Raw genomic sequence first — 25251 nt, forward strand, 5'->3', positions numbered from 1 at the left:
GATCCTGTGGTCCTGGGTTCGATCCCAGGCGCCGGCGAGAAACAATGGGCAGAGTTTCTTTCACCCTATGCCCCTGTTACCTACCAGTAAAATAGGTACCTGGGTGTTAGTCAGCTGTCACGGGCTGCTTCCTGGGGGTGGAGACCTGGTCGAGGACAGGGCCGCGGGGACACTAAAGCCCCGAAATCATCTCAAGATAACCTATTAAGTAACATACCTTGTGCACCAAAATACTGAACCTCTAGTGTACAGACAATTAGTGTACTATTAAGTGTTATAATTAATACTATTAAGAGTTATAATTAATACTATTAAGAGTTATAATTAATACTATTAAGAGTTATAATTAATACTATTAAGAGTTATAATTAATACTATTAAGAGTTATAATTAATTAATTAATTAATTATATTAGTTTTTCATTGCTATTAATGAAAAAAACGGGGCCCTTTAGCCCCCGTTTTTATCAATTCTATACAATTTAAAAAAATAACCCAAAGTGCTTCAAAATGTGCTAATAGACCCCTGCCCCCCCCCCCCTTATATAGATGAAGACGCTCTCCTGATTAAGGGGGGGACCCCTCCCCCTTGTTTAGATATATTCAGATATAATTTAGATATTTTATTTATATTTACATGCAGAACGTGCAAATACGTGCAACAGAAACATAACATACAAGACACAAACAAACGAAGACAATGGTACAAAATCACAGGCCTGAAAGGCACAAAAAAACAAACAAACGAAGACAATGGTACAAAATCACAGGCCTGAAAGGCACAAAACACAAACAAACCAAGACAATGGTACAAAATCACAGGCCTGAAAGGCACAAAACACAAACAAACCAAGACAATGGTACAAAATCACTGGCCTGAAAGGCACAAAAAACAAACAAACGAAGACAATGGTACAAAATCACAGGCCTGAAAGGCACAAAACACAAACAAACCAAGACAATGGTACAAAATCACAGGCCTGAAAGGCACAAAACACAAACAAACCAAGACAAAGGTACAAAATCACAGGCCTGAAAGGCACACAACAAGACACAAACACGTATTACATATCCTGTAAGAGTACATAGTACATAAACTCAAAAGAAAATACATAAAACATACGAGCACAACAAACACACACCGAACTACGACATTGCTACAACGTTCGAACAATAACACCTCCTAACCAGTTATAACAACCAATATAGCAAGTTGTAACAACGTTCTAATACGTCATAAACACGTTAAGCCAAGATCTAACAACTTTATTACAAGTTGTAACAATCGGAAAATAGAGACAGTTTCGGTTTGCAGGCGATGAGTCACAATAACGTGGCTGAAGTATGTTGACCAGACCACACACTAGAAATTGAAGGGACGACGACGTTTCGGTCCGTCCTGGACCATTCTCAAGTCGATTGTCAAGTCGAAACGTCGTCGTCCCTTCAATTTCTAGTGTGTGGTCTGGTCAGTTTCGGTTTGTGTTTCCAGGGGTTCTAGAACCCCAAAACAAGGGTACAGAACCCATATGCCTGAAGAATCTACAACCAGACAGCCAAACACAAAGGCACTGACAACATAGGTATAAAACAGGAAAAATAAAAAAACACAAAACAGGTCAGTCCAACACAGACCCACCAACACCCAAAGCAAGATACATGAATCCCAAAAAAGTACACAAAAGATACAGAAAATTACATGAAAAATCACAGAAAAGTAGGAAAATGCCTGAAAACACTAATGCACATAACCACAGTGCCGACGGATCCGCAGCAAGCACAAGAACGGAAGGCGAAAATAAAAACGCCACACCTAGTAGGCATCCATCAGTCTCAGGAGACTATGGAGCTGCGCTCTGCCCTGGAAACACAAACCGAAACTATCTCCATTTTCCGCTTGTTACAACTTGTAATAAAGTTGTTACATCTTGGCTTAACGTGTTTATGACGTATTAGAACGTAGTTACAACTTGCTATATTGGTTGTTATTGGTTAGGAAGTGTTAAAACTTGTTCGAACGTTGTACCAACGTCGTAGTTTCGGTGTGTGTTTGGAGGGTGGTTGTCGGTCTGGAGTGGCCTCTCCAGGGCACAAAGCCTGGGTTGGTTGATACGGGGGAGAAGCTGTTACCCATGCAGCAGGTCCCCCCCCCCTCTCCACGCCATCAGTCTCAGGAGACTATGGAGTTACGCTCTGGTTGTCGGTCTGGAGTGGCCTCACCAGGGCACAAAGCCTGGGTTGGTTGATACGGGGGAGAAGCTGTTACCCATGCAGCAGGTCCCCCCCTCTCCACGCCATCAGTCACAGGAGACTATGGAGTTACGCTCTGGTTGTCGGTCTGGAGTGGCCTCACCAGGGCACAAAGCCAGGATAGGTTGATACGGGGGAGAAGCTGTTACCCATGCAGCAGGTCCCCCCCCTCTCCACGGCGCTGAAAGTCACACCTACACACATACTTATCCGGAAAGTCTTCAGCCGGAAACCAGAGACAATTCGCCTCTCAAATAAGCCTCAAGACGATGAGCAGGTTCACGAGGGCGCTCCATAACATCCGGAACACTGGACACGAAGACATGCGCACTAGGAACCCAAATAACAGTCGGTCTCAGAGAGAGCGGCGCAACACGTTGAAATACGTAGGTCATCTTCAACCATCTCTGGTACACTGGACTGGTCACTATCACTACCAGACTGGTCACTATCACTACCAGACTCGTCACTATCACTACCAGACTGGTCACTATCACTACCAGACTGGTCACTATCACTACCAGACTGGTCACTATCACTACCAGACTGGTCACTATCACTACCAGACTGGTCACTATCACTACCAGACTGGACGCCAGACACGACCCCCCCCGACGGCGCAACCGCACCCCTGGAAAGGGGCGGCACCACAGGGGGCAGGAGCGACACCCCAGGGGGCAGGGGGGGCACCACAGGGGGCAGGGGGGGCACTACAGGGGGTAGGGGCACCACCACAGGGGGCGGCACCACCACAGGGGGCGGCACCACCACAGGGGGCGGCACCACCACAGGGGGCAGGGGCAGCACCACAGGGGGCAGGGGCACCACAGCGGGCAGCACCACGGAAGACGCCACAGGGAGCAACACCACAGGAGAGACACCCGGAACAACATCCTCGGGTCCCGGACACTGGAACAGTTCCCTCACGTCGTAAATCCTTTTTCAGGACCATCACAAGGCCCCGGGCCGCACCATCTGCCACAGGAGGATGAACCCTCCCCTACAGCAGGGAACCCACAGGAGGACGAGGTACAGAGGCCAACTCACCCCCACACCAGCAGCAGTAGCAGGCACCCCATCCGATAACCATGTAATGAAAGATTAACCATGTAAAGATTTGAAGGCTAATTAAAGATTAATTTGTAAAGATTAACCATGTATCAATTATACGATGTATGGGATGTAACTATGTAACCTGAGCTTGTAAAAGCACCTTAATCACCTTCAGTGATTAAGTGCTTAATTGCACACTAGTTTCTCTATCAGCTATCTCACCCTGTCAGTGTAAAAGAAACAAATGTATGTGAATGCATGTGTGTGTGTGAATATATGTATGTATATATGTATATGTACGTATATGTGTGTATGTACATGTATGTGTATAAAGTATATATGGAAGCTGATCAGAATTACATATCAGCTTTGCAAATGCACATTAATGACACTATGTAAAAGACACATCAAACACTTTATGTAGGGCATACGTAAATCTGTGTATCTATGTATTTACGTATGTAGGTTAGCTTAGCATTTTAAAAGCACCGAATCACTTTCTGTGGTTGAGTGTTCAATAAACCCCTGAACTGTATGTTTAACACTTCTCTAACCCTGTCCATGGAGGACAGAAGAAAATGTATATATGCTGGTTAGCATTGTAAATGTCCGGCCACGTCTGTGGTAGAAAATAATAATAATAAAAAAAATACCAATACAAATAAGCGCCAACAGAACCTAAACCCCTAACCTAACCTAACCTAACCTAACCTAACCTACCCTACCTAACCTAACCTAACCTAACCTAACCTAACCTACCTAACCTAACCTAACCTATGCCTATATATGCACAATATGCTAATATTGTATTAATTTATATTTGAGAAAATTTCCGTTTTGAATGAACAGCGTGTAGAAATGAGTGAGTCTGTGGGGTCGGCCACCGGATGTAATGGACTTTAGTCGAGGACGGGATGGACAGGGTGCTCCAGCCAATCACAACTGCCAGACCACTATGACATTTACCTGAATTTACCCGAGGGCCACTAATACTAGTGGCCCTGATGAGGACAAGAAGCTGGCAGCTTGTCAAAGGTCATTTGCCCTGATGATGTTTTGTGTGTTGTCAAAATCCACCAGAGTTGGCTTCAGCAGGAAGGCAGTTCCACGGATTTACAACCCTATGGGGTGAAAAAGCATCTTTCTGTTCTACACTGGGGGGTTGTTGATCTTGAACCCGTTACTCCTTGTTCGTGTTACATCACCCGGATGAACAACCCAGCGGGTTTTCTTCCTATTGGGGAGTGTTGTATATGTTGCTATGGCGGTATGTCCACTCACAGGATGAGTGGCGCTGCCCAATACTGTGACTATGGCGGTGTGTCCACTCACAAGATGAGTGGCGCTGCCCAATATTGTGACTATGGCGGTGTGCCCACTCACAGGATGAGTGGCGCTTCCCAATACTGTGACTATGGCGGTATGTCCACTCACAAGATGAGTGGCGCTGCCCAATACTGTGACTATGGCGGTATGTCCACTCACAAGATGAGTGGCGCTGCCCAATACTGTGACTATGGCGGTATGTCCACTCACAAGATGAGTGGCGCTGCCCAATACTGTGACTATGGCGGTATGTCCACTCACAAGATGAGTGGCGCTGCCCAATATTGTGACTATGGCGGTATGTCCACTCACAAGATGAGTGGCGCTGCCCAATACTGTGACTATGGCGGTATGTCCACTCACAAGATGAGTGGCGCTGCCCAATACTGTGACTATGGCGGTGTGTCCACTCACAAGATGAGTGGCGCTGCCCAATATTGTGACTATGGCGGTGTGCCCACTCACAAGATGAGTGGCGCTGCCCAATATTGTGACTATGGCGGTGTGCCCACTCACAGGATGAGTGGCGCTGCCCAATACTGTGACTATGGCGGTATGTCCACTCACAAGATGAGTGGCGCTGCCCAATACTGTGACTATGGCGGTATGTCCACTCACAAGATGAGTGGCGCTGCCCAATACTGTGACTATGGCGGTGTGCCCACTCACAGGATGAGTGGCGCTTCCCAATACTGTGACTATGGCGGTGTGCCCACTCACAAGATGAGTGGCGCTGCCCAATAAACTCGCTCCTCGAGGCAAATTTAAAAAAATAAATCACCCCTTTTGAAGTATCGGGATCTACATCGTCCAAATTGTTTAGTATTTTAAAGGTATCTGAGATCCGACCTGTCCTTCCTCGTCTGCAGTGTTAACTCAGTGGCCCTCAACTGTTCTTGGTACGAGAGATGACTTAGCTCTGGTGTGACTTTTGTTGCTCGGTGTTGCACCTTCTCCAGAGCAGCTGTGTCTTTCTGAAGATGAGGTCTCCATGCCTGGATGGAGGTCATCTTCAGAGGTCTCCATGCCTGGATGGAGGTCATCTTCAGAGGTCTCCATGCCTGGATGGAGGTCATCTTCAGAGGTCTCCATGCCTGGATGGAGGTCATCTTCAGAGGTCTCCATGCCTGGATGGAGGTCATCTTCAGAGGTCTCCATGCCTGGATGGAGGTCATCTTCAGAGGTCTCCATGCCTGGATGGAGGTCATCTTTAGAGGTCTCCATGCCTGGATGCAGTAATCCAGATGGGGTCGCACCAAAGATGTACAATTGAATGACTACTTTCTATTCCTTGAAGGTAAAACATGGCCTTAGATGCAATGGAAGATAGATAAAAATGCTGATGTAAATGTACACAGATTTTGCAAAAGCCATCGACATGTGACCCATGGTGTTATCTCGCACAAAACGTGATCTGACTTGAGCTTTGCCCCTTGTTGCTTATTCCTTACCCCTTATTCTTACATTTCTTCTTATTCTTACTTAACTTTCCCTTACTCCTCCTATTCTAACATTCATCCTCACATCGCTCATTACCTTAAAATATTTGCTAGTATCTTCCTCTCTTCCAAGACATAATGGTGCAGGACTGACTGATATGTCATTTCTTCATTTCTTGATGTGTGATTTGGGCATCATAAGTACTTTTGGTTATATAAAATTAGTATATAATATACTGAGTAGTATGTGCTACTCAATATATTATTATATACTGAGTAGCACATACATTACAAAAGGTGCCATTGCTCTGTAAAACCATTTTAGAGCTTACCTCTTCCAATTATGTAGCTCTTTCATTGCTCCAGCTGCTTTCTTTCTCACTCTGGCTGATTCTGTGGTCAATCCTTAAGACTAGAGCTTTGTCTTCACACACATGGGGGGAGGGGTCCACGGTTTGGGTCCCCTAGAGGTGAGGTGAATCGAATGCAGTATACAATTTAAATGGACATTTTATTTACAAACAGTAATATGAATGTCACGCTACAAAAGATTAATGGTACCAAGACTGGCAACTGACATTTTGATACAATATTTGTGCTTCGGTCAGTCCACAGTATATGGTACAGCTTCACACCACCAGGGGGAAGATAGGGCTACATATAGCTACATAAAGATTCTATGTGGAATTACCTGTACATGTCTAGAAAATATATAAATATTTAATCTAACTGTACATAGTTATGAGGTTTCTACATACAATAAATGTCTGAATTAAAATGTCTGAAATTAAAAATAAAATTAAAATGTCTGAAATTAAAAATAAAATTAAAATGTCTGAAATACAAAGCACAAAATACAAATTATAATGGAGTAGTTAAGGCAGTAAGATAACAAAGTTAAGAAGTTAGTTAACTGGTGTAGTAGAAGTCAAAGGTTTCTAAAGAAGAATTTTTTACAATCGGCTTGTAAAATGAGCCATATTAGCTTACCTGCTTAAAAAAAAATTGTTTTACAAAAGTTCATAATAAATATTTTACAAGATATTACATCACTTGACTTTGTTTTCATAACCAACATTATCTGTTTCTCCAGTTACAACCTTGTCAGTTATTGACCAATAACTGAAAGGTTTCTGGATAACCATTTGGGCACGGTGACCTGACGAGTCATGGAGGTTCCAGCATTAAAACAGCCTTCAGTTAGATGCCTTGAGTAACTTATTAGTTCATAGGTCACAAAGGACTATTTATAGTCACAGGCTATTGAAGCCACATCTACCTGAGCACTGCTCTTTAATCTAGTATTATAGCAATTCAGATTTTGAGAGCCCAGGCTAGGGTAGCAGTACAAATCATTTGTTATAGATATGCACTGTTGCTCAGGAAATATATACAGATTCGGAAACCTGGAAGAAGCTGTTCAAACTGAAGCCAGTCTGGTTGATGGGGTTCTGGGAGTTCTTCTACTCCCCAAGCCCGGCCCGAGGCCAGACTTGACTTGTGAGAGTTTGGTCCACCAAGTCGTGGTGGCTTCGGTACTATATCCGGAGGAGAAGGTCCGGGGGTAGGCTGGTAGGGCTGCGTAGCAATGTGACCCGTTGAGTGAGAGCAACATTGGCTTTCTTCCTGCCGACCTCTGACCTCAGCGTCTTGACCTCTCTCTGAGCCATTGTCCTCAGCTGTTGACATACAGGAATTAAGTTGCTTAACTATTAAATATTCTCTTTAAATATTTTGCAATAAAATGTACATTGGGGAATGATGTTGGCATGGATAGAACTTAAATCTATGTCAGCACTAGAAATGATTAGGAAGAAAAACGTGGTGTTGAAGGGGAGTTGTTATCAATGACAACTGGGATAATGTGCCAACTTGGAAGGCATTGTTTCAGTTGTGAAATACTAATCGGGTTTTCTTCCTATTGGGGTGTGTTCACTCACAGAATGAGTGATGCTGCCCAATAACTCGCCCCTCAGGGGCAAAATTTAAAAAAATTATTAATCTAGAACCAGGATTTGTACATTGGCATAACTATATAAATGACGTATTGGGTGATGACCTTAGCAGATTTTGTTTTGAAAGAAGCAGGACTTTAAACTATTAGATTTTAGAGGTTTGTGTGTGAGAGATAAGATAACAGCTCAGGATAATATAGTGACAAGACACAAAACTTGCAAAGAAAAACAGTGAAGAGAAGGCAAAAAGTTTTGCTAAAAATATCATAGGTGAACACAAGCATAAACACATATATATACCACACTAAATATATACCACACAAACATTGGGAATACTGTATGATAAAATAGACAATTGCTTGTGTGGACCGAAACAAAAGATGGAATTGAAAATAATTTGTTATCCACACATCCGTGGATATAAACATTCCATTCAGCTGGGCTTTAGGAGACGAACCATGAGCCAGAAGGGTGATAGTTCTGGAAGCTTTCCTTATTAAGGCTACTCAATAGCTCGGTCGATAGAGCTTCGGCCTCACACACGTGGAGACCAGGGTTCGAGTCTCCCAGAGCCCAGGTGAATGGGATGTTATTGCATTTATCGAAACATAAATGAATGTAGAAAACAGGGAGCTATTGGCTGAATATCAATCACATTAAATTATAGCGCTAGACACGAAATCATATATAAATGATGTGCGCAGTTTCGGCTTTGTCACTGATATCATTTATATATGATATGCGCGGTTTGAGGGTTAAGGGATTCAAATTTTAGATACACATCAGTCAAGGAGGGAAAAATAGCAATATATGTCGGAAAATCTAAAATGTAGTGTCAGAGATAATTAAAACTGTCCCAGGAGATATTGGACGGAATTAAATTACAATAATGATAGTCAACTTTTATGTATTTATTATTTACATACAAAAGTATGTACTTTTACCCGAATAAACATTAATAATAATAATATTAATAATAATTTGTTAAATGTTTAATATTTTTAAACCTATACTATTTGGTGACGATACTACTAATCACATTATTCAAATAATTATGTGATTATTATCACATAATAATGTGATAATAATCCCATTATTATCTATTCAGCCCCCAACCCCCACGCACTAAATAATATACCTGAATTTACCTGAGGGGCCACTAACAGTCTAGTGGCCTCGATATGGACAGTAAGCCGGCACCTTGTCAAAGGTGATAGAAACGCTATGCGTGCTAGTGGCTTTACAAGAATATAATACTTCAATGCTCTGTACCCAATATACCTTCTTGTATATAAATAAATAAATAAATAAATAAATAAAGGCCCCCCATTTGCTCTGATCATCTTTTGCAGTTGAATTTTCAAAGTTAAGAGTTGCGACATTTATAGTTTCTGCGGGTAGGCGGTTCCATGGGTTTATAACACTGGGTGAAAAAGCATCTCCTGTTCTCAGTCCAACATTGTGGCTTGTTGAGCTTGAACCCGTTGCTCCTTTTTGTGTTATATCTGATCTTTGGAAGAAATTTTCAGGATCAACATCCTCCAAATTGTACAGTATTTTAAAAAGTTTTAATAAGTAAGTAAGTAATTATCAAAATAAGGCACCAAACCGGGAAAGCTATGTAGCACCATTAAATACGCAAAATAATCAGAGGGCGCTAAATATCACCAAGGATGCCAATACGAGAACAAAAACGCATAAGGCGAACGATATCAAAAGTATCCGAGTCACCAAGAATTCTATCGAGGGACAGGTGACCGCGAGGGGCAGTCGGAAAGCAAGACACACGCTCGTCCTGGAAGTCAGGACATTCAAGAAGGACATGCACGACCGTAAGAGGGACAATGCAACTAGGACAATAAGGAGCAGGGCGGCGCTCCATCAAGTGACCATGGGTGAAGCGAGTATGGCCAATACGCAACCTCGCCAGAGCTGTTTCCCACCGCCGGTTACGGTGGAAGGAGGACGGCCACGAGGAAACACAACATTTAAGAGTACGTAGCTTGTTACCAGCAACAGACAACCAAGAAGCCTGCCAACGGGTATGGACTGAGGAATGGATAACCGGGTAAAAGTCGGAATACGGAATGCCTTTACGAGAGATGGGACAAGAGCGGACAGCTTCCTTGGCGGCAGCATCCGCACGCTAATTTAAAGACACACCAATATGGCTGGGAACCCAACAAAACTCAACCGACTTAAATTTACTGTGAACGAGAAACAGCCAATGCTGGATCTCGACAACTACTGGATGAACCGGATTAAAGGACCCTAGAGCCATGAGGGCACTACGAGAGTCAACAACAACTACAAAGGAAGACTGACAACAAGAAAGCAGGAGACGAAGAGCATAGAGAATAGCAAAAAGTTCCGCTGTAAAGATGCTAGTCTCCGGAGGCAAGCGACACATATAAGTGCGATCAGGAAAAACAACAGAGTAGCCAACACCGTCCGCTGACTTGAACGATGGTCAGCTTTCAGCCTCTGATTCTGCTATTGAGTTCAATAGGTTCTTCTCTTCCATTGGTTCATCCCTTGCAAATGATATTCCATCTTCCAGTACTGACATTAAGGACTATCTTACAGGTAACAATCCACAGTCTCTGTACCTAAAGCCTATTAACTCCACTGACGTCAATGAGATAATCCTTTCCCTTAAAACCAAGTCTGGTGCCCTTGAGGAGATACCAACTTTAATCTACAAAAAAGCCTCCAGATCTTTAGCCCCTGCTATTGCTTTGCTCTTCAACAAGTCACTTGAACTCCAAACCTTTCCAGATATTCTAAAAAAAGCGAGAGTAACCCCTGTCCACAAATGTGGTGATCTCACAGATGTTAACAACTACAGACCTATATCAATCCTGCCAAACTTGTCAAAAATTTTTGAAAAACTAATCTATAAGCAGCTTTACTCATATCTAGCCAAACTCAATATACTTAGCCCTTGCCAATATGGCTTCAGGCCCAAAAAAAGCACTAACGATGCACTTATTAGTATGCTTAACTCGATTCATACAGCTCTTGATAAAAATGAGTTCCCTGTTGGGTTATTTGTGGACCTGCGTAAAGCTTTCGATACTGTCAACCACCAAAACCTTCTTCTTAAATTACATCATTATGGTGTCAGAGGACACTCCCTACAATACCTCAAATCCTACCTTACTGACAGGCTCCAATGTGTTTCTGTGAATAATACAATTTCTCCCACCCTACCCATCAACATTAGTGTTCCCCAGGGCAGCATACTTGGCCCTCTCCTCTTTCTCATCTACATTAATGACCTTCCAAATGCCTCCCAACACCTCAAACCAATTCTATTTGCTGACGACACAACCTTCATTTACTCCAGTCCTGATCCCCTTGCTCTAAATGCCACAGTAAATACTGAGCTTAATAAAGTCCATCTGTGGCTAACTGCCAACAAACTCACCCTTAACATTGACAAAACTTTCTATATTCTGTTTGGCAATAAATCCTCTAATCAAATAAATCTCAAAATAAACAATACCCAAATTTGTAACAAATTAGATGGCAAATTCCTTGGCATTCTCATTGACCACAAGCTGAATTTCCAGGGACACATTCTAAACATATCAAAAAAAGTTTCAAAAACTGTGGGCATTCTTTCTAAGATCAGATATTATGTACCACGCCCTGCCCTGGTGACTCTCTATTACTCCCTTATCTATCCATATCTCAACTATGGTATTTGTGCTTGGGGCTCTACTACCCAAAATCACTTACGTCCTCTAATTACTCAACACAAAGCTGCTATTAGGACAATATCCAATTCTTGCCCCAGACATCACTCGGTACCCCTACTCAAATCTCTGAATATGTTAGACATTAAGTCACTGCACATTCTCTCATGTGTATTATACATATATAAAACGCTAAACTATAATGCCAATCCTGATCTCAAAAGCTTCATAGAAGGTTGTAACAGAACCCATGAGCACCACACCAGAAATAAATACAATTTTGATATTCCTAGAGTACGACTTAATCAAACCAGAAATGCTCTACAAATCAAGGGGCCCAGAATGTGGAATGACCTTCCCAACCATGTTAAAGACTGTACCTCTCTCAACCAGTTTAAGTTAAAAACGAAGCTATACCTAATAAATTCCCTGTAACCCACCTTGCCCCTCTGTTGTCAACCCATGTATGTTTTTTGTTTTTTTTTGTTTTTTCAAATCAACGCTGTTTGAATGTAATTTTCTGTAATAATTTGTAATTGTATTTGTGCTGCTTTTTCAACAATGTTCCCCCCTCTTTTACCTCTATTTTTATTTGTACTCAACACATCTTATTCTTTTTACCCATTAGTTTAAAGCTTTAGTCATTAATGTTTTTCCTGCCCGAAACGCTTTGCGTAATAGTGGCTTTAGGCATTGTATGTACTAGCTCTATCTATAAAGCCAACAAACTTTGTAAAATCTCTTTATGTATGTACCTTACCTAAATAAAAATTATTATTATTATTATTATTATTATTATTATTATTATTATTATTATTATTACTTAGACCCATCGGTGAAGACAGAAACGGAGCGGGAGTGAGAAGAAAAGTGCTCAAGGAAAAGGCGTTTTAGAACCGTAGGAGGGGTAAAAGCTTTAGTGATACGGGTCAAGGATGTACAAAACCGCGGAAGAGGGACCCTCCACGGGGGCAAAGAAGGAACAACACGAGGAGAAACATCAGAAATACGAACGGAAAGAGAATCCTGTAGGCGAGATAACCGGACAGAAAGAGGGAGGTGGTGAAGAGGAACAGGAACTGCAGGAGGGGTAAAAGTTAAAGCACGACAGAGGCGAGAGGAAGGATGTTGCAAGGACCGCGCAAGATAGCGAAGACAGTAGCGATCACGGCGGTCCTGGAGAGACAGGAAGCCAGTGTCAACATACAAGCTAAGGATGGGAGTCGAACGAAAGGCACCAGAACTGAGGCGCAACCCAGTATGGTGCAAAGCATCAAGACGGCGAAGAGTAGAAGGAGAAGCAGACGAGTAAGCAGGGCAACCATAATCGAGCTTAGACAGGACGAGAGAGGAATGTAAAGCAAGGAGAGTGCGCCTATCTGCCCCCCAAGAAGTATGGGACAAGACCCGAAGGAGGGTAAGGGCTTTAGAGCACTCAACACGGAGGTAAGAGATATGGGGAGACCAAGACAAACGAGTGTCAAGGAATAACCCCAAAAGCTTCGTGGAATCTTTGTATTCAAGGGGATGACCATAAAGTGACAAAGAGGGACGAAGAACAACCCATTTCCGCGTAAAAGTCATGGCACAAGTCTTAGAAGTAGAGAACTTGAAGCCATGACCTGTGGCCCAAGACGACACGGCATCAATTGCAAGTTGAAGCCGGCGTTGAAGGAGAGGCGAATCATCACCCTGACAACAAAGGGTAAGATCATCGACATAGAGAGCAGAGAAGACACCAAAAGGAAGAGAGGAAAGAAGACCATTGAGGGCAACCAGAAAAAGAGTAGTGCTCAGAACACTACCCTGGGGCACACCTTCGTATTGCTGAAAAGAGGGAGAGAGAGCGGTACAAAGGCGCATCCTAAAGGAACGACGAGAGAGGAAGCTGCGGAGAAAGAAAGGGAGATGACCACGAAGGCCAAAAGAATGAAGTTGAGATAGGATATGATAACGCCAAGTGGTGTCGTAAGCCTTTTCCAGGTCAAAAAGGACGGCAACAACGGAGGTCTTCGCAGCAAAAGCAGTACGAATATAGACCTCCAAGTTCACCAGGACATCTGCCGTGCTGCGGCACTTGCGGAAACCAAATTGAGAAGGGGAGAGGAGGTGATGGTGTTCCAGGAACCACATCAGACGAACGTTAACCATACGTTCAAAGAGTTTGCAGACACAACTTGTGAGAGCAATAGGGCGAAAGTCCTCTGGGGAAGTACCCAGAGACCCCGGTTTGCGAACAGGGAGGACAACGGCATCGAGCCAGTCCTCAGGGACTGATGACGACTCCCAGATCAGATTATACAGACTCAGTAAATACTGAGATGTGCTCGGAGGGAGATGGCGAAGCATCTCATAATGAATACCATCGGAGCCCGCCGCCGTAGAACCGCAGAGGGCCAGGGCAGAACGAAGTTCAGAGAGAGAGAAGGGATCATTATAGGGAAGCTGAAGATGAGTGCAGAATCTAAAGGACGAGACTCAAGGACAGGTTTACGAAGAAGGAAAGATTGGGGAAGATGAAGACCAGAGCTAACAGAAGAAAAGTGGGAACCCAGTTCGGAAGCGACCTGCAACGGGTCCGCCACAAGAGTATCATGTAGGTGAAGGACCGGTGAAACATCGGGAACGAACTTACCCGCTATCTTGCGGATACGCTTCCAGATCTGGGCCAGAGGGGTCTCGGACGTAATTGTTGAGACATAAGATGCCCAACATTCACGTTTAGCCGTACGGATGGCCCTATGGGCCACCGCACTCGCTTTCCGAAAGAAAAGAAAAGAATCGGTCGTCTGCCTACGGCGGTGCCTCTTCCAGGCTGCACGCTTACAGCGGACAGCCCGAGCACAGTCCGCATTCCACCAGGGAACGCACTTCCGCGGACCCCGAGAGGAAGAGCGAGGAATAGAGCGGAGGGCAGCGTTGAAGACAGTGTCATGAAAAAGGAGGAGAGCGCGAGAGAGAGGCAGAAGGGAGAGGTCAGAGAGAGCAGCACTGAGGGTAAATAGGGTCCAGTCTGCCTTAGCCAACTGCCACCTAGGGAAAGAGAGGGAAGGGCGAAAAGAGAAAAAGGAAACAAGGATGGGGAAATGATCACTTCCATGGAGGTCATCAAGAACCTGCCACGTGAAATCTAAGTAAAGAGAAGAAGAGCAGAGAGAAAGATCAAGACAAGAAAGGGTGCAAGTCCGAGAGTCAAAATGAGTGGGCTCACCAGAATTCAGAAGAGACAGGGAAGAAGAGAGGAGAAACGGCTCAAGGAGGCGACCCCGGGTATTCGTCAGAACGTCACCCCAAAGGGAATGACGACAATTGAAGTCACCCAGTAGGAGCACAGGCTCCGGCAAGGAGTCTAGGAGGTGTTTCAAATCAGGAAGAGAGAGCGGGACACTCGGGGGGAGATAAATGGAACAAACTGTGTACCATTTCCCCACAAAGATACGAGCAGCAGAACAATGGAGAGGCGAAGGAAAAAGTAAAGGAACAAAGGGAACATCAGCACGAATCAAGAGAGCAGAAGAATTAGAAGCCCCAGCAATGGCTGGGGGGGGGGGGAAGAGAAAGGAATAGCCACGAAAACGACCAGGACGAGCACCAAGCATTGGCTCCTGGAGACAGACACAAAGGGGCGAAAACCGCGAAATCAGAAGTTGGAGTTCGAGGAAATTGGCGTAATAACCTCGAACGTTCCATTGAAGAATGGACAACGACGAGAAGAGAAAGCACAAAACCAGAGAACAAGGAAGAAACCAAGGCGAAAGAGCAACAGAGCACGTTAAAGAATATCAGGGTCGGGATCAGGGTCAGCAAAGTCAGGGTTAGGGGGCATGGGTAAACTGAGCAAAGACGGAGGGAAGGAAACGGGAGAACAGATCAGAGGGGGGCGGGCGGGGTCCGGAGGAGGAGGAGGAAGAGGAGGAGACAACGGAGAGGAGCAGTCAAAGACAGCAGCAGGAAGAGGGGGAGTAGAAAGAGGGTAGCGCACCCCAGCAAGAGCAGCAACCGAAAGGGAAGCAGGGGCCAAAGAAACCTCCATAGCAGGAACAGGGGGCGCAACCACTGAAACGGGAGGGGAAGGAGCAACAGAACCAGACGTAGGAGCTGAGGAAGAAAGCGAAGCCTTCTTACCCGCCGGGGAAGAGGAAGGAGAGGAGCCAGGCTTACGCTTCTGACTTAAAGAGACCTTTGTCCCAGCAACTACGTACCGGGCAACGGATTCCAGTGTCTCAACAGGAGAAGCCGAACGAGAGCACACACGACGGCCGTTAGGAGAGCGATGGACATCCGCCCGCACCGACAGGCGGTGGGGAGAGCCGATAGATGGAGGAAGAGGATGGGAAGGAGGATCGGAGGGGGACGAGGAAGAAGACACAGGAGACACTACAGACCGGGTAGAAGGAAGGGGAACCCCGGACAGAGGACCAGGAGGATCCTTCGGGAGAGAACCCAAAGGAACAGAGGAGGGGGCAGTGGGCGCATCAGGGTCCAAGGCCCGGAAACGGTTGTGAGTCTGAGGAAGGCGGGAAGGACGAGGAGAGGAAGAGCGCAACACGCGAGCATAAGAGATATTAGCATAAGGCGGGAGCCGGCGAACCTGGCGTCTCGCCTCAGGAAAAGATAAACGCTCCCGGTGCTTCAAGTTGAGGACGGCTGCGTCAAGCTTGAAATGGACACACGCACGGGAGAAGGTAGGATGGGCCTCACCGCAGTTGAGGCAACGAGCCTGGGGAGAAGTGCACTCCGACTTAGAGTGACCTTCGCCACCACACAAAGGACAGAGAGAGACAGTCCCGTGCAGCGGAGGGCACCATGCCCAAACCTCCAGCACTTGTTGCAGAGCCGAGGAGAAGGAATGTACTCCTGGACAGAGCACCTGGCACCAGCAAGAATGACAGAGGGTGGAAGGGTCCTACCATCAAAGGTAATCTTCACAACCCGGAGGGGTTGACGGCGACTACCACGAGGGGGACGAGTAAACGTGTCCACCTGGAGAATAGAATGGCCCTGGGCAGCAAGGATATGTCGAATATCGTCGTGGCAGTCGCGCAGGTCCCGAACACCGGTCGCAACATGGGGTGGGAGCAATTATAGTGCCAACACTGGCATTCAACTGAGCGTTCTTCGAGACCCGAACAGGGGTCTCGCCAAGGCAGGATAACGCAGCCAAGCGGGAAGCAGCATCCTGAGAAGGAGCAGCAACGACAGGTGTACCGAGACGAGTGGGGTTGAAAGTAATGGAGGCATCCACGGAATCAACGAGATGTCGATGGAGGGAGAAATCGTCAGGAGGCGCAGAATCAAGAGGGAGGAGATCAAAATATTTGGCCCACGACGCGGGACCAAACAAGGCTTGATAGGTAGCAGAACTGGAAGGAATCGAGCGAGGGCGGCCGTGACGAGGACGGCGGTGAGAACCCCCAGAGAGAGAGGGGTTAAAAGGCGCAGTAGTTACAACTAGAGAAGGAGCCGCGCCAGGGGACGAGGTAGTCACCACTGGGGGCTTGGGGCTCGACCCAACCACAGAGGAGGGAGGGGAGCCAGGGGAAGGAGTCAGAGAGGCCAAAGGAGGAGCAAGGTCGGGGCCCAATGCAGCGGAGGCTACAGAGCCCGGTCTTCCAATACGGACCGACTCGGGGGCTTGGTCGCCCACCCCACGAGCCTGAGAAGGTACACCAGAAGCAGCCGAAACAGGGGTTATCATCATGACGAAAAAAGAATTCATTCACGAATGTGCCCCCACACCCACCATGGAGCCACAATTAGAGGCAGGACACCCAACAAGAAGCTATCGCCGATCTTGCCGGGGCCTCCTAGGGGTGCGTCGTGAGTATACGCCCCACAAACGTCACCTTAAGAAACCGACAGTCCGTCGAGATCGGGTTCAGTGACGAAAGGGGGATTGACAATAAAAGGTTCCCCTCGCTCTCGACGTCGGGTACTACAGTTCTACGGGTGCAAGAGTATGCCACCTCAGGCACCCGGGCGTCAAAATAGAAGAAGTCCAAGGGAAGAACCAGAACGAGCAAAAGGTCGGCAGGAAACGGCAAGCAGATAGGAGAAGAGGGGGGAGAAAAACGAAACAGAAGGAAAAGAAAAAGATGCCCAGCAGAATTGGAGAGGACGGCAGCAGGAGCACAAGGCTAGAAAAGGACAGAGGACTGTCCCAAGGAGCATCACACTCCGGCAGCCGTCCACTAAGCCCCCACACGGCGACAACGAGCTGAGCAGGGAGGGGGGTCCTTTCAGTAGTTGGTGACCTTTTCCAAAAATGTGAGCAGGTCTGTAAGGCAGGATCTGTTTTTAACAAACCCATATTGTGTTGATTTTACAAGATTGTTCACTGGAAGATGGTGAGTGATTCCCTGCCTGAGGAGAGAGACTATGAGTTTGTAGATGTGTGATATCAAGCTGATTGGATGGTAGTTTTCTGCTCGGCTCTTTTTGCCTTTTTTGAAAATAGGGGAGACATTTCTGCTCGAAACGCTTTGCATAATAGTGGCTTTAGGCACTGTATGTACTAGCTCTATCTATAAATCTATAAATTTTTGTAAAACCTCTTGTATGTATGTACTTTACCTAAATAAACATTTATTTATTTATTATTTATTATTTGCATATTTCCAATCTAGGGGAATTATCCCTTGGCCCAGAGATTTTATGAAAAGTACTTTCATAGGCAGTTCTTTTGCAAGTTCCTTTATGACTTTAGATTGGATTCCATCCACACCTGGGGCTTTTGAATCTTTTAGTGTGTTAATGCTTTTCCTAATTATGTTACATGTTATGAATACATCCCTTAATTCATTCTTCACCTCCTTCAAACATTTGTGTGAGTGATGGGATGTCATCTTAATATTTCTAGTGTGAACACTGATGTAAAATATTCAGTGTTTGCTTTTATCGTTTATTATAACCTAGCTAGTCTCATCTTTCAAGGGTCCTACCGAGTCCTTAGTTTTTGCTTTTAGTTCTTATATGGGCATAGAACTACTTTGGATCTTTCTTTATGTTATGGGCAAGTGTTCTTACGTACCCTGGAAACACAAACCGAAACTGTCTCTATTTTCCGCTTGTTACAACTTGTAATAAAGTTGTTACATCTTGGCTTAACGTGTTTATGACGTATTAGAACGTTGTTACAACTTGCTATATTGGTTGTTATAACTGGTTAGGAGGTGTTAAAACTTGTTCGAACGTTGTACCAACGTCGTAGTTTCGGTGTGTGTTTGGCGGGTAGTTTCTTCTGGCCGATCTGATTTCCTGAGAGGCTGAGTTTAATGTCCTTTTATATATCTTATAATCAACGATGTCCATCGTTGATTTATACCTTCTCCACACGTTCGTCTTAGTTATAAATGTTTGTTTTTCTGCCCGAGTCATCCATCTTTAGTTCCCTTTCTTTTCTTCCTCCTTTTTTTTTTTTTTTTTTTTTTTTTTTTTTTTTTTTTTTTTTTTTGAGATATATACAAGAGTTGTTACATTCTTGTACAGCCACTAGTACGCGTAGCGTTTCGGGCAAGTCCTTAATCCTATGGTCCCTGGAATACGATCCCCTGCCGCGAAGAATCGTTTTTTCATCCAAGTACACATTTTACTGTTGCGTTAAACAGAGGCTACAGTTAAGGAATTGCGCCCAGTAAATCCTCCCCGGCCAGGATACGAACCCATGACTCCTTTTCTCCTTTTTCGCACGTATACTTGAACGAATTCCGCGATGACCTTAAAGTTTCGTCAAGATACTTCTACGTCATGTCCAATTAGCTCCCGCCAGGTGATGTTATGCAGTTCCTCTCTCATTGTACCTTACCTTGAGGTTGCCTTGAGGTGCTTCCGGGGCTTAGCGTCCCCGCGGCCCGGTCGTCGACCAGGCCTCATGATATTGTATGATAGTCTCCTCGATGGTAATCTAGAAATTCAACATTATAGACTTATGTGGGTTTCTAGATATCTTGGACGGCAAACAGTTTCAGAACCAGAACGACAATATATAGAATAGTAATGTGGTAAATACAGGAACAATCTCTCAGTCTCCCAGGGGAAGAATCTCTCAGCTCCCCCAGGGGAAGAATCTCTCAACTCCCCAGGGGAACAATCTCTCAGCTCCCCAGGGGAAGAATCTCAGCTCCCCAGGGGAAGAATCTCAGCTCCCCAGGGGAAGAATCTCTCAGCTCCCCAGGGGAACAATCTCTCAGCTCCCCAGGGGAACAATCTCTCAGCTCCCCAGGGGAACAATCTCTCAGCTCCCCAGGGGAAGAATCTCTCAGCTCCCCAGGGGAAGAATTTCTCAGCTCCCCAGGGGAAGAATCTCTCAGCTCTCCAAGGGAATAATCTCTGCGCGGTGGATAGAAGGAATGTACTAAACACCATATGTTTAGTACAGTCCCTCCATAACAATCGTAGATGCTATCTTGTGTGTTTTTGAGAGGCTGTTATCTTGTGTATTGAGAGGCTGTTATCTTGTGTATTAGAGAGGCTGCTTGTTCTCCATCTGTTACATCGCCTCTATAAACCAATCAAAACCTCATTCAGAACGCTAAGCCAGTACGACTATATAGCACTGGGAAGGGGTCAGAAAAAGGATTTGGGATCGTACGGGGAGAAAGGTTCAAGTTCAAGTATGTTTATTGAGATAAGCAATAAATACAACTCAAAGGGATAGAGTAGCTTAGGCTATTTCTACCCCCCCCCCCAGGGGAGAAAGGAATGGTTGCCCAACCACTTGTGGACGGTCGGGGATTGAACGCCGACCTGCCAGAAACAACGCCGTGTCTCTACCGCCCAATCAAAATAATTGAACCCATGTAGTAGTAGTAGTAGGCATTCTATAGTTGTTCTAGAAGAGGCCCTTCATGTGCTCGTCCTGAACCTCATGTACTAATAAATTTATCCCAGAACTCGAGTCTGTTTCCCCTAGGAACATTAATCACATTGTGTGATCTGTTCAGGCACTCACCTTCATCTCTGCTTCCACCTTGATCTCCATGGCTTCAACCCTTCTCCGCAAGTCCTCAATCTCATGTCTGAGACGGATGACGGAGATCTTGTAGTTAGCCTGAGGAGGAGAAAAGCATGTTGTGAACATCTTGCATTCAGTCTACGTCCTTCCCTTCCGACCTATCGCCCGCCTAAGCTCGAGTTTGGTCAAAAATGTTTCATTTTATCTTCATTGGTTTACCAGTGATCCTCAAAGTCACTCTGCTGAGAGGAACACGTTTTCAGTGACCCTGGCTGACAGGCGGACGAGAGCACAATGTTATGGAGCCTTCATTACACATGAGCTCATTAATGACCAAACCACACACCAGATGACGAAGGAACGACGAGCCGTTTCAGTCCGTCCTGGACCACTATCAAGTCGATTGTGGTCCAGGACGGACCGAAACGTCGTCGTCCCTTCACTTTCTAGTGTGTGGTCTGGTCAACATATTTCAGCCACGTTATTGTGGCTCTTCGTCTGCACGAGCTCATGTTCCTGGAAATGTTCCAGGAACATTGTAGTTCCTGGAACAATGTAGTTCCTGGAACAATGAGTAGAATACATGAAGTATTCCACTCATTGATTTTTGAAGAATTACAAGTGAACAAGAGCCCCGTAGAACAAGCCTTTTAACAACAGAACAGTGTTGAGACTTGTAAACAAACCGAGTTAGAATAGCAGGAATCCGCTAAACAACTGAATAACACTGAATATGTCATTCTGTAAACAATGAACATATAATACAATGAAGGGATAATAAACAAGTAAACAATTGAGTAATTAGCATAAAAACAACAAGAAGCGAGTATGATCAATTGCACAATTCATTAATTACTCGGAATACCCACGAACAAGTGTACAAGTGGAACAGTGTACTAAGTCAGAATTGTGCTTGCAAATCAGTGCAGAAGTGTACCAGTGTGCACTGTACTAGGGGGAAGGTACACAAGTATGTCAGTATTTCATCACACCAGTACACAGCCACTACAGACTCCTGGAAGGTGAGGCAGCTACTACAGACCCTCCTGGAAGGTGAGGCAGCTACTACAGACTCTCCTGGAAGGTGAGGCAGCTACTACAGACCCTCCTGGAAGGTGAGGCAGCTACTACAGACCCTCCTGGAAGGTGAGGCAGCCACTACAGACCCTCCTGGAAGGTGAGGCAGCCACTACAGACCCTCCTGGAAGGCGAGGCAGCCACTACAGGCTACTACAGACCCTCCTGGAAGGTGAGGCAGCTACTACAGACCCTCCTGGAAGGTGAGGCAGCTACTACAGACCCTCCTGGAAGGTGAGGCAGCCACTACAGACCCTCCTGGAAGGTGAGGCAGCCACTACAGACCCTCCTGGAAGGTGAGTCAGCCACTACAAACCCTCCTGGAAGGTGAGGCAGCCACTACAGACCCTGCTGGAAGGTGAGGCAGCCACTACAGACTCCTGGAATGTGAGGCAGCCACTACAGACTCCTGGAAGGTGAGGCAGCCACTACAGACTCCTGGAAGGTGAGGCAGCCACTACAGACTCCTGGAAGGTGAGGCAGCCACTACAGACTCCTGGAAGGTGAGGCAGCCACTACAGACTCCTGGAAGGTGAGGCAGCTACTACAGACCCTCCTGGAAGGTGAGGCAGCCACTACAGACCCTCCTGGAATATGAGGCAGTCACTACAGACTCCTGGAAGGTGAGGCAGCTACTACAGACCCTCCTGGAAGGTGAGGCAGCCACTACAGACCCTCCTGGAAGGTGAGGCAGCTACTACAGACCCTCCTGGAAGGTGAGGCAGCTACTACAGACCCTCCTGAAAGGTGAGGCAGCCACTACAGGCCCTCCTGGAAGGTGAGGCTGCTACTACAGACCCTCCTGGAAGGTGAGGCAACTACTACAGACCCTCCTGGAAGGTGAGGCAACTACTACAAACCCTCCTGGAAGGTGAGGCAGCTACTAAAGACCCTCCTGGAAGGTGAGGCAGCTACTACAGACCCTCCTGGAAGGTGAGGTAGCTACTACAGACCCTCCTGGAAGGTGAGGCAGCCACTACAGACTCCTGGAAGGTGAGGCAGCCACTACAGACCCTCCTGGAAGGTGAGGCAGCCACTACAGACTCCTGGAAGGTGAGGCAGCTACTACAGACCCTCCTGGAAGGTGAGGCAGTCACTACAGACCCTCCTGGAAGGTGAGGCAGCCACTACAGGCCCTCCTGGAAGGTGAGGCAGCCACAACAGGCCACAACAGACCTTCCTGGAAGGCTCGTCTCTGACGCCGGTGATGATAGGTTCTCGCTTGATGATGGAACCGATGATGCGGCGATGAAGAGCGTCCAGTTCGTTCCTCAGAACAGTCTGCCGCTCCTCCAGCTGGGTCCCCGTCCGTCGGGCGTCCACCCACGCCGTCCACCACTCCTGCCGGCGCTGCAGGAGGACACAAGCTACAGATTACTGTGGCTGGAGACAGGTTTATATGCTTTTAATGACTAGGATCTAAATGAAATGTATAAAACGTTTTCAATAAAGGAGGGATCAGCTAGGGGTGTCCCAGGGGAGGATAAGCTCGTAGTGTCCCAGGGGATGGATAAGCTTGTAGTGTCCCAGGGGATGGATAAGCTTGTAGTGTCCCAGGGGATGGATAAGCTTGTAGTGTCCCAGGGGATGGATAAGCTTGTAGTGTCCCAAGGGATGGATAAGCTTGTAGTGTCCCAGGGGATGGATAAGCTTGTAGTGTCCCAGGGGAAGGATAAGCTTGTAGTGTCCCAGGGGGAGGATAAGCTTGTGTCCCAGGGGGAGGATAAGTAAGTAAGTAATTATCAAAAGAAGGCACCAAACCGGGAAGGCTATGTAGCACCATCAAATACGCAAAATAATCAGAGGGCGCTAAATATCACCAAGGATGCCAATACGAGAACAAAAACGCATAAGGCGAACAATATCAAAAGTATCCGAGTCACCAAGAATTCTATCGAGGGACAGGTGACCGCGAGGGGCGGTCGGAAAGCAAGACACACGCTCGTCCTGGAAGTCAGGAGATTCAAGAAGGACATGCACGACCGTAAGAGGGACAATGCAACTAGGACAATAAGGGGCAGGGCGGCGCTCCATCAAGTGACCATGGGTTAAGCGAGTATGGCCAATACGCAACCTCGCCAGAGCTGTTTCCCACCTCCGGTTACGGTGGAAGGAGGACGGCCACGAGGAAACACAACATTTAAGAGTACGTAGCTTGTTACCAGTAACAGACAACCAAGAAGCCTGCCAACGGGTAAGGACTGAGGAATGGATAACCGGGTAAAAGTCGGAATACGGAATGCCTTTACGAGAGATGGGACAAGAGCGGACAGCTTCCTTGGCGGCAGCATCCGCACGCTCATTTAAAGACACACCAATATGGCTGGGAACCCAACAAAACTCAACCGACTTAAATTTACTGTGAACGAGAAACAGCCAATGCTGGATCTCGACAACTACTGGATGAACCGGATTAAAGGACCCGAGAGCCATGAGGGCACTACGAGAGTCAACAACAACTACAAAGGAAGACTGACAACGAGAAAGCAGGAGACGAAGAGCATAGAGAATAGCATAAAGTTCCGCTGTAAAGATGCTAGTCTCCGGAGGCAAGCGACACATATAAGTGCGATCAGGAAAAACAACAGAGTAGCCAACACCGTCCGCTGACTTAGACCCATCGGTGAAGACAGAAACGGAGCGGGAGTGAGAAGAAAAGTGCTCGAGGAAAAGGCGTTTTAGAACCGTAGGAGGGGTAAAAGCTTTAGTGATACGGGTCAAGGATGTACAAAACCGCGGAAGAGGGACCCTCCACGGGGGCAAAGAAGGAACAACACGAGGAGAAACATCAGAAATACGAACGGAAAGAGAATCCTGTAGGCGAGATAACCGGACAGAAAGAGGGAGGTGGTGAAGAGGAACAGGAACCGCAGGAGGGGTAAAAGTTAAAGCACGGCAGAGGCGAGAGGAAGGATGTTGCAAGGACCGCGCAAGATAGCGAAGACAGTAGCGATCACGGCGGTCCTGGAGAGACAGGAAGCCAGTGTCAACATACAAGCTAAGGATGGGAGTCGAACGAAAGGCACCAGAACTGAGGCGCAACCCAGTATGGTGCAAAGCATCAAGACGGCGAAGAGTAGAAGGAGAAGCAGACGAGTAAGCAGGGCAACCATAATCGAGCTTAGACAGGACGAGAGAGGAATGTAAAGCAAGGAGAGTGCGCCTATCTGCCCCCCAAGAAGTATGGGACAAGACCCGAAGGAGGGTAAGGGCCTTAGAGCACTCAACACGGAGGTAAGAGATATGGGGAGACCAAGACAAACGAGTGTCAAGGAATAACCCCAAAAGCTTCGCGGAATCTTTGTATTCAAGGGGATGACCATAAAGTGACAAAGAGGGACGAAGAACAACCCGTTTCCGCGTAAAAGTCATGGCACAAGTCTTAGAAGTAGAGAACTTGAAGCCATGACCTGTGGCCCAAGACGACACGGCATCAATTGCAAGTTGAAGCCGGCGCTGAAGGAGAGCCGAATCATCACCCTGACAACAAAGGGTAAG

The 25251-nt window shown here is 46.3% G+C and overlaps 1 protein-coding gene across 2 annotated transcripts in view; it reads right to left on the reverse strand.

The window, feature by feature from the left end:
- Window positions 1-6559: 6559 nt before the first annotated feature.
- LOC123774177 (uncharacterized) overlaps window positions 6560-25251 on the reverse strand; it is a 184678-nt gene continuing 165986 nt past the window's right edge. For both annotated transcript variants that reach the window (XM_069312714.1, XM_069312713.1), the window contains 3 exons: window positions 22930-23103; window positions 20674-20772; window positions 6560-7746 (listed from right to left, as the gene is read on the reverse strand). In XM_069312714.1, coding sequence (XP_069168815.1) covers window positions 7606-7746; window positions 20674-20772; window positions 22930-23103 — 414 coding nt within the window. In that variant the 3' untranslated portion in view covers window positions 6560-7605. The remainder of the gene's footprint in view (window positions 7747-20673; window positions 20773-22929; window positions 23104-25251) is intronic.

The sequence above is a fragment of the Procambarus clarkii genome, chromosome 73 (genome assembly GCF_040958095.1).
Source record: "Procambarus clarkii isolate CNS0578487 chromosome 73, FALCON_Pclarkii_2.0, whole genome shotgun sequence".
NCBI lineage: Eukaryota > Metazoa > Arthropoda > Malacostraca > Decapoda > Cambaridae > Procambarus > Procambarus clarkii.